The sequence below is a fragment of the Lolium perenne genome, chromosome 3 (genome assembly GCF_019359855.2).
Source record: "Lolium perenne isolate Kyuss_39 chromosome 3, Kyuss_2.0, whole genome shotgun sequence".
Classification (NCBI taxonomy): Eukaryota; Viridiplantae; Streptophyta; class Magnoliopsida; order Poales; family Poaceae; genus Lolium; species Lolium perenne.
Genome location: NC_067246.2, coordinates 139106440 through 139117114, shown reverse-complemented (window position 1 = coordinate 139117114; position 10675 = coordinate 139106440). Strand labels below are relative to the sequence as shown.

Genomic DNA, 10675 nt, shown 5'->3' with positions numbered 1-10675 from the left:
TGTCTGCTGGGGCCACTTGGTTTCCATGTGATCTTACTTGCCCTGCTGTAACTACGTATTTGCTTTCTCGTGCAAATATAATGAACTAACATGATTCCGAGTTGTTTAGGCTGCCAAGCCAATCAGGTTCAGTCCGACTATTAGCAGCGTAAGGAGCACTTTATTCTCATATAATGTGGACTTGGACTCAACTAATCACTACAAGCTGTAGCCATAGCAAATTGTTAGTTGAGTATCACTGGAACAAAAGGGGACTGATTTGAAGCAATGTACTCGATGTACAAATAGGTAAGCATATTTATCACAAGGGATGTTACAGTCAGTACAATGTTCGCCTGAGAATTACGCTGTATACTAGTTTGCCAACAAGATATAACCAGTACGCTGTTCGATGGGACACTCTCTTTAAAAAGTGTACTCGATGTACAAATAGGTAAGCATATTTATCACAAGGGATGTTATAGTCAGTACAATGTTCGCCTGAGAATTACGCTGTATACTAGCTTGCCAACAAGATATAAGCAGTTACGCTGTTCGATGGGATACTCTCTCTTTAAAAAGTATGTTGTTCCGTTATAAGGAATCATGCTACTCGAGGACAGGCAAAAGAGCAATCATGATTCGTGAGAATATTTTACCTGCGGTTGGTTATACGTGTGCATCAACATGCTGACTTCAACTGTCAGCTTAGTTTGTTAGTCAATCAGGAAACACTCAATAAATTATTAGTGACAATGTTATTATTATAGTACACCTAAGCAATATACTATAATAGGTTAAGAAGCCAACGTGTAGCCAGGTATACTGCAGGAGCGGAAAAATGGGACTAATTTTATCTGAAATGCTGCTCATGAATCGGCAGTCTTAAAGTATACAAACTTTGCACGCCAACGAGCAGCCCGCAATCTCGTTGTACAACCAGATTGAGAGGCTACTGGTTCATTGTACAGAAACATCATTGTACAGTAACCAATAACATCATTGTACAGTAACCTCTGTAAGAAGATAAGCCAGCCCTGTGGTATCTAGCATTATTGTATATCACACTTAATGGAGGAACAGGATTGCTTTTTCATCCTATTTTATTCCTGATATGACGTAACGCTGAAGACTGGTGTGGACAGGCTTCTGATGGATTCATGCATCTATGCATGTGGAGCAAGCACAAGCAAAGAGCCCTCCAATAATTCAACCCTTATCATGAATTTTCAGGCCTTTGTGTTATGTCGTCAGTTTTCAGGCCTATCTCCAGATCTTCCATTCATGGGCGTTGCTACCCTCAAAACGAGAAATGCTTTGCGTTGCGAGACTATTCACTTTTGAAACTTAGGGCATCTCCAGCGGCCCAACAGAAAACGGACACAAAAAACGTCCGTTTTGGTTCATTTGGGTCTGGCCGCGGACATCAATTTAACATTGTTGCCTGGAATGTCTGTTTGGGTCGGAAGGCTGCCCCAGCGACCCGACGCAAATGACTAATAATTTTCATATATTCCAAGTAGAGGCAAGGAGGTCAATATATTGAGGATTGACAATACATAGATAATAAAAATAAAAATGAAAACACAAGATATTCAAGTACTCCCTCCATTAGAATAGCATCTAGATACATCCAAATTTTGGCAAATCTCAGACAACCTTCATGGGACGGAGGGAGTACTTCAAACCCTAGCCCACTACTCATCGTCGTCGGAAAGCTGGGTAGGTCGACGAGCACAGCCATCTCCCAAGGCCAATTCGGCGCCGACACGTCCATGGTGATCACCACCGCAGTAGGAGGAGCGTCTACGGCAGGTGTAGGCAACGGCGTGGGCGTGAGCAGCGGGGCTGAGGCCTCCAAGGCCATCCTAACTACCTCGTCCTCGGAGACGCCCGCCGGCATGACCATGCTGGTATAACTTGGTTATGGCCGAAGCAGCCGGGCTAGCGGGACACTAGAATTGCGAACCTCGTCGCCTCCTCGTTGTTGATGTCATCCGGCTGGACCATGAGCCAGTCCAGAGTTCCCTCCTCGGCCACCTCGTCCGTGTCATCCCGGATTTCCTCACCCGGGATTTCCTCGCCGAAGAACCCCGTCTCCAGCTTTTGCGGTTCCTCCGCGGCCACAGGATGGCGGGTCGACACGCGATTGTGTGGCTTCTTCGGCTTCCCCGAGGAGGCCCCGGCTCATTGTCGTTCTTCCACTTCCTCAATGGGAACACCCTTTTTCCCATGGTGCCTTGTGGAAGTTGCCGACTGGACTGGGAGGGTGGCAATGGGGCAATGGCAGGGAGCGTTGCCGATGAACCGAGCTTAAAAAGGATGGCCGAGAGGCGGCCGTCCAATTTCCAACGTGGGGTATCCAGTCGCGTGCCCTTCATGGCGGCGTAGAACCCCAACTGGCGGTGAAGTCAAAGCGCGCCACCGAAGGCCATCGCAGAAGAGAAGGCGGTTCAAGCCTTGCGCCCACCGCCAGGCGGGACCGACTTTGTAGAACACGGACGCTCGGTGCTCCGTGATGTGTCCGCGCCGACGCATTCGCGGCCCAAATTGGAGCCACGGATGCGTCTCCGTGGACAAGCCGGTCACTTTCTGTCGGGCCGCTGGCCTTGAGGCATACCCATTTTCTGACCGCGCGGACGCAGACGGACGCTTTTGATCCGTTTGCGTCAGGCCGCTGGTGATGCCCTTATCTTACGCTTATATTTTCTTTGCCCCCTCTCCTGTTCAATGACCCGTATTTTACTTGTTGTGAATGGTACAGTTACCCGGAACCCAAGTAAACTTTAAGTTTCGGTCAACAACTACATTACTACAGTATGGGAAGTCACAGATATTGATATCTGAGAAAGCTACACACGGAATCATATATTCGATGGGCTAAAGTGGGTCCTGCCATCAAAATGGCCCGTGAAAACATTTCATGTGGTGTTAGTTGACCCTGATGCACATCATAAGCGAAGTCTGTTGTCTTCATTCAAGATATTATTCGAGGCAGCCAAGAAGTATACTGTGATGCCGATGGGCATCGAACTGATATACTGCCAGTTCAAGATTCTTGAAGTTCAAACTGAACCAAAATGGAAATGACTGTTGTTTTTTAGCAAACCTGTTCAGTCTAAACTACATAAATTTACGCCAAATTTGAATGATTTAGCATGCTACAAATCCACCCAAGTACATCATTGCACAAATATATTCTAAAAACATAGAAATGAAAAATAGCAGTCATAAAACTTGCCTGATACGTACATCCTAAGTTAATTCGAAATCGTCTGCAATTACTGTTATTTGGAGAATTGGATATCTAAATGCTCTCTAACATGTCAATGTGTCATGTCAGATGCACATCACAAACTCCCATATGACATCTTACAAGGACTCTTGTTTTGATTGCAGTAACAGAATTGTTTAAAATAAATGATATAGTTGTAGTTCAACAGAAATATATCATTAGAATCACTTCAGTGCAATCTTTTTTTCACGTTTCGTCTTTATTGTCATATTTAAAAACTAATCCCTCTGTCCCATATTGGTTGTAATAACATCTTATATTATGGGACGTAGGGAGTATGTATCAAGCTATGTTCTCTTTATTTGTGTTCGACATGTCAAACACTAAATCCATCTAGGTGTTGAGATGTGCATTAAACTACATATACCATTAGCAGAAGTTTGCCCCTGACAATCGAGCATAATCTAACAGTCAGGAAATTGGCTAGAAGGTGTCTAAGGTAGCAATAATTCTATTTCTGAACTCTGTTGAAACCCTGCAACAACCTTATGACAGGAAGACTTTCAGAGCATGGAGTTGACGTGGTATTTGGTTAATAGAACTAAATGGAGTTCTGTGGCCAGATAACTTGATTAACAAGAGAAGTATGGACCAGCATCATTGCTTCCATGACTATATTTTTTTATTAATCATCCACTCGTCAATCATTATAAAAAGAGGAAACCATGAATCAGTTTCAGAGCATATGTTCGTGTTCTGTGACAAACAGACTATTAGCATTGGCATCATATGAACAATACTTACACAGAAAATATAGAGTGAGCATTTGGTGCACATGAGCATCAGTGCTCTCAGTTTTTTAAATAATAAAAAAGTTATGTATCTATGTTTTAAAAAATCATCACATTTATTCCATGAATACACATATATGTTCCGAATACTCGTGAGAAGTTTCGCTAGAAGTTGCATTGTATTTTGAGCTACAGGAAAAAAACAAATTTGTGGGTACGTATAGGGACGTATATTTGTCAGAAATTTGTCATTTTTGTATAGCTCAAAATATAATATATTTTTCTCTAATTTTTTTACTGTATCTTCGGAATGTTTATATGTATGTAGGTATTTAATTTCAATTTTTTTGGAATTCAAATAATATAACTTTATAGCACCAGGATCACTGGTGCTCATGTACTGAAGACACTTTTCGGAAAATATAGTTTTATAAAATCTTAATAGAAAACTTAAATCCAACATACTCACCAGTCGAAGTAGATTCTTCAGTATCTCTGCAGTTAAGTGTTGATGGTCTTCCCGTGAGGAGCAAGACTGATAACCAAAATATCTGCATCATGGACAGAACTGTTTTCTGACCAATCAATCCCTTGTTGGACTTCAGATCCATACATGCTCCTCTGCCACCCTTCAAGTAGCAACAACGATGGAAGAGCTGACAATTAAAGAAAATTGTTATGTCTTATAATATGTAACTCTATTAAAATATGGAGTTAGAACCTGTCACATCATAAAGACAAATAATAAAAGATATACCAAAACTCAAACACCATCTAGATGATTCATAAAGTTAATGACACTCATGTTAGTTATTAGGAAAATGTCTTCAATCAGATCACCACTTATCATTAGGATATCACCAGAAGGTTTACAACACGTAATGGTGGGCAAAAAGATCTCACTAAATCGCTAATTGCCACATTCAACAAGTGAAAAAAAAAGGAGAATCTAGATGGCCCCAAGTTTAATCTTTGACAGGTTATCGCTAAGTGATTCAGCAGTTTCATCAGGTGAATCCTCAGTTGCATGTAAAACTGGTTCTGGTTCCTCAACATGCACATCTGGAATCTTATCCAGCAATTCTGCTTCGAGGTTTCTGAATTGTTCTTCTATATCTTCTTCACCAGCCAATGACTGCAGTGGTACCAACTCTGCATAAAAACTGGATCAGAATCTTACATACAAACACGACCCTACATATAAACATCCATTAATATGTTACAAATTAAAGTTAAAAATTATGTTGCTTTTGTTGCCCAAAAAGACCACATATAGAGCATGCAGATGTTAAACCTAGGTAACAAACTACATCATTAAAATAATTCTAATATGCATGATCTTACAGAAGAAACAAGTTATGACAGTGCTTCCATCTCTGACGGTGAGTAGTCATGGAGCTATCGGAGGTAAATACCCTGCGGATGTGGACAGACCAAGTCAGCTAAGGAGCGTGTGAGTCTCCCAAGACCTACACCCAGTCGTGCAAAGGCAAGCACTCGGAGGGGATAAGGATGGACACGCTAAATCCAGGATCTGATCGTAACAAGGAGGTATTTCCCTCGTTTGGTTGAAAACGGATCGTATTGTATTGCACTAAAGATCGGAGATTTGAAATCGGAGAAGGTGCCTCTATATAAAGGAGCCGGAGACCCTCATTGAAGATTCAATCCATCTCGGAACCCTAGCCAGGACCCACTCCAGATCTAGCTTTGTAGCTCCAATCTACCTTGTACTCAGTAATCCTCGTATTGATATGCACACATGAGCAGTATGATTATTGCCCACCTCGGGGGGCTAAACCTAGGTAAAGCATCGTGTTGTTGTTGTCTCCTACGAGATCTACTCAGGCTCGTACCCCCCGTCTCTAGTGTCTTCACAGCTTCTCACACAGCAGTAAATTAATCATCAACATCTCTGAAGGCTAAAGCTGAGTGCCCATGGAACCCAATATGTGCTATATAATCAGATGATCAGATGAAAACACACAAATCCAAACTAGCTTTCGCAGTCATTCAGATGGGTTGGCTTGCTGCAACCTTACAGTCCACTTGGGATTGGGTTGGCCTGGCTACGTAAGATTTGGGAACTTGGGTTGGATCAAGTTTGGACTAGGTTGAGCTTAATTGGTCCAACCTGGGAACAAACTATATACTGCATCCGTTCCAAAAAAAAAGAACAAGGCATATTTTTATCATCAAAAGTCAACGTCTTGTAAGTTTGACCAAATTCACAGACAAGAATGTAAACATCTTCAATAGACTATGAAAATACATTCTATGGTGGATCATCGGATTTTTTTTGTGTGGGGCAAACGGGATTGTATTAATCAAATAATACTAGTGTTTGTGAGTAATCCTTGCTTTGGAGTTAATCTAGTACCTTCTAGTAGGACTGGTAGGTTCTAGTAGCACTGTAGGTGCTAGTATGTTCTAGTATCTTCTAGTGGTACATTTTATATGTAAGCACTAGGCAGTAGCTAACTCTAGTTGGCAGTAGAAACCTGTAGAAGGTTAGGATACCAGTAGAAAGCTCTAGAAGGCTTTAGAAATCTACATGTTGTACCTAGCTTGTATCCTATAAATAGCACTATGCAATACAAACTGCAGCAAGCTTTTGGCAGCATCACACACAGACTACTTCCCACACACTACCTGTGAACTAGCAAGGCTAACAGTGTTGTCACAATCCCGGAGGATACAACCCAACAGATACTATGGAGCCGACCCTAGCAAACAGCCGTTCTATCTTCCCTCATACCAAATCTAGCTAACTCATGACTAATGGAGTTCTGCAACCTAGAATCTTAGTAAAAGATACAATGCAATCTAAAGACAATAATAAACAGAGATCCTCCACTAAATGTCCAATGCGATCTATGGATATTTTTTTGCTATTGTAGATGTTCATATTTCTGTCTATAAAATTGGTCCAACTTACAAGACATTGACTTTTGACTAAAAGTATATGCCTTAGTCTTAGGAACAGAGAAGTATTACTCATGTAGAAAGACAACAAATTAAAAAAAAAAAACACTATCTGTCTGCAAGATAAACTACCTCTACTGGAAGCTGGAATATCCAAGTTGAAACTTACCTAAGGCAGCATCAATTTCTCTTTGTGCTGCGACAAGGTCATCGACCTCCTTAAGGTGGGTGTTAATATCCTCTATGCTGACATCATGCTCCTTCATCGCCTTAATACCAATTTGGATTGCCTCATGAACCTAATTGAAGATACCGATATGTGAAAATTAATTGTTCATATAACATGTACATTATTTCTAATATGCCTATCTGTGGCTGAATTTGATTTCCCTTTATGTAATGTTGTTGTACCTGTTTGGTTGATTCGGCAGCAGAAACCAGGCTTATAACTTCTTCAACCCTCTCTAATAGTGTTGTGCATTTGTTCCTGCTTTCTGATACCAATTTAGACTGCCTCACGTATCGAGAAGCAGCCTTTTTGTTTCCGCCTTTGAAGTACATCAACGCCCTTCTCCTTGAACTGAAAAACATGGATAATTATTACAAATTCCAGCATTACTGTCACGTAACTCAACCAAAATAAAGAAGGAAAAATTTCAGAATTTTAAATTTTTTTTATGGATTTGATGTTTAATGTTATCTTCTCAAATTCTCTAATACTTTTAGACCTCACTAAAGCAAAAATTATCAGCAATACATGAATCACAAACAAAACATGCAGAAGATAAGCAATGATGCAGCAAGTGACAGAGAATCCGATATCTGAAAATAGGGTTATAATGTTTGCCAATTAGCTAAAATGAATCATGTGTAGTATTGCATTCAGCAGCGGGCCAGGATTATACCATGCGGAATCAAGGTTTACAATTATACAGTAAAGGCTCAATCAGCAATCATGTAAACATTGGAACAAATTTCAATCAATAACTACGTTAAGAAACCCTTAGAATCATGAAAGTGTTGATTGGTATGGGTGATGGCATTGGTACTGATATATCTAAAATACATCAGGTGCAAAAGTAAAACTGCCCTGCAATAGCAACAAGTACACTTACATTTCCCATCTGCGATCAAGCACATCAAGCTGCTGCTGCAATCTCTCTTCTGCCCAAACTAAGTGCAAGGTATCAGAGTCAAGCTTTGAGACGGCAGGAGCTTGAGCAGACACAAGTGGAAACTTTACACCCTGAATGTAGCCACCCAATTTAGGTAAGAACACGGTAGGGAACTTGCTGCAACAAAACCGCAGAAAATGGACAGTAAAAATGGTGAACCTCAAGAGGGTCTTCCTTCCTGACCACAAGATACCGTGCTTTCCCGCGCTGCGACAAGTAACATAATGCTGCATGAGCCTCCTCCCGTCCGACAAAGAAGGTATTGAATTTGCTAATTGTAACAACACACATCGATGTCCAATGGGAACCACTCAGCTGCCTAACAATGTCCTCAAACCGTTCCTGCAATTGACTAGCAGGGCCTCAATAAGCATACTAGCACTATACTAACATCAGGGTTGGAAAACAAACCCCAAAAAAATGCATACCTCGACCAAAGATCTAAACACCAGGATGTCCTCCTGCGCAATCGGGCGCTTCGAGATAGCCATCTGGCTCAGCCTCGAGAGAATCTGATACAGGCTCCCTGCGGCCGGGTCGATTAGCTCGGATTTCAGCAGGATCTCCCCATCGGCCCGCATCTCTTCCTGAAATGTTTATTTTGGTCAGTATCTCACTGCGATAACACCAATGTATTGTGCTTCGTGCGGAAACTGACCAGGACTTGCGGCAAGCAGAGCGGCGTGATGCCTCCCGGGCGGGCGAACCAAACGCTCGTCACCTGCCGTTGTCGCCGTCATGGTGTTAGAACTCAGAAGCGAAAGCGAAGGAACCCTCGCAATTGAGGAGGGGGTCACTTACGAGGTGGGCTGGGGCAGAGCAGAGGCGGAGGCGGCGGGCCACGCGGAGGATGAGGTCCTTCCAGAAGAGGAGCTTGGGCTCGGGCCAGTCGCAGCGCTGCCCCGTGAAGGCCTTGAACCTGGCGCGGAGGTCGTCGCCGTCGGGATCATCCCACCAGCCGGCGCCTACCTCCGCACGCACCGCCGCCTCCCACCCTTCTACCCCTTCTCCTTCGCCGGAGGCCATCGCCGGTGCTCGGAGGTCGGAGGTACACGCACAAACGCTGCGGCGGTGGTCTCGCCGGGAAACAGAACGAAGTGCAAAAGAGGTTGGAGGATAGCAAGGACTACACGAAACGGCGGAGGAGCGAGTTGGTGGGTGAGGCCGCGACGACCTATTCGTGGCTCTACTCGGGCCAATACGACCCATTAAAGGCCTCTTCGTACTCTAGCGGGCCTAGAATCGTGGAGCAGGCTACAAAACCCAGGTTCGCGCACCCCAGCCAAAAGATGGCTTTAGGCTTTTCGGGCTGAATGAAACTGAAAACTCCATGAAGTGTTTTTTAACAAAAGCCTTGAAACAGCCCGATTTTAAGCCCACGAAGACTCCACGACGCAGCGCCAACGGGGAAAACACCTTGAACAAGATGAAGTTTGTTATTTTCCTCAAAAAAAAAAGATGAAGTTTGTTATTGAAAAGAAGCACACCAAGGAAGGAGCCTCGCGTCCAACGAGGTAATAGAACGGCGTCTGCGATTAAAGCCGACTAATTTACCACCCAATCACGTTGCTAACGTTGGGGGAACCGAGCGTCGTCCCACCATCAGCACCCACGCAAAGGGCGATACAGTACCAAAGGAAGCAGACCCTGGACGAGCAACACCAACACCAAACGAAGCGTCTCTTCATGGCACAGCCACTACCACGGACACATCACAACCCACACAGGCCCTAGTGCCCTACCCTTCCCAAGGAAACGTCTCCAAGGAGAAGAACGGGGTTGATGCGTCGCTGCTGCTTGGAGAAAGCATAGGATTTTCACCCAGGAAATGAGGGGGAGAGAGGAGGGGAAGACGAGAGACCCCAATGATGCCTTCACGACGTTGTCGCCATCGTGGTTGAAGAAACAACCGAGGGTTCCCCCCTCCCGCCCTCAAAACCCACCGCCAAAGTACTCTCTTGCGGCCAAAAGCCTAAGAAGAGGAGTCACTGCCGCGTTTGGGGGCCACCAAATGTCGCAACCACCTCCACGCCACCCAAGCAGCCACAAAATGAAGGGACATCAGCAGCACTCTTCACCCAGCAGAAAGGTAGACGCCAACCACCTGCCTAGGGTTGCTGCCCCGGCTTTCAAACTCCCCCGCGTCGATGCATCAAACCGACCCAGAGACCCAACACCTTCACCACTGGAGACCAACAACGTGCCAACAAAAATCTAGGAGGTGCGTCGCCCACGAGCAACCTTCCGGCGGGGTGTGGATCCTAGGGCACCGTGCAATCAAAGCAAAGTGGGGAGTGCATGAGCCCACTCGACCAACTCCCGGGAGAAGCCAACACATGATGCACAGTCCCCTAAGTTGTAGCACCCGGTGACATAGGCATCCCAAATGGGCCTGCCGAAGATAGTACCCGGGGTTTACTGAAGGCCCACTACCCGAAGAATAAGAAGATTCGGAAGCCCAAGATATTATTAAGGAAAGCTAGAGTTGTAATAGGAAGCGTTATTTGTAATCTTGCGGGATGAGTTAGAAACCATCCCGGACTCTGTAACTTGTACAACACGAATCCCTC

General features: G+C 44.1%; 1 protein-coding gene across 1 annotated transcript; it reads right to left on the bottom strand.

Moving 5' to 3' along the window:
- Window positions 1-4815: 4815 nt before the first annotated feature.
- Window positions 4816-9257, bottom strand: LOC127342590 (uncharacterized). The gene is made up of 8 exons (XM_051368563.2): window positions 8907-9257; window positions 8764-8826; window positions 8534-8692; window positions 8265-8447; window positions 8046-8176; window positions 7342-7510; window positions 7100-7229; window positions 4816-5157 (listed from the first exon to the last, which is right to left on the bottom strand). Exons 1-8 carry the CDS (start codon window positions 9129-9131, stop codon window positions 4955-4957), a joined length of 1263 nt encoding a protein of 420 aa, XP_051224523.1. The 5' UTR covers window positions 9132-9257; the 3' UTR covers window positions 4816-4954.
- Window positions 9258-10675: the final 1418 nt, after the last annotated feature.

Bases quoted from the DNA above. Each gene is read 5' to 3' on its own strand.
- LOC127342590 (XM_051368563.2), bottom strand. From the start codon at position 9,131: ATGGCCTCCGGCGAAGGAGAAGGGGTAGAAGGGTGGGAGGCGGCGGTG. The intron at 8,827-8,906 runs GTAAGTGACCCC...CGACAACGGCAG, and splicing joins GCTCTGCCCCAGCCCACCTC to GTGACGAGCGTTTGGTTCGC. The intron at 7,230-7,341 runs GTACAACAACAT...ATCTTCAATTAG, and splicing joins CTGCCGAATCAACCAAACAG to GTTCATGAGGCAATCCAAAT.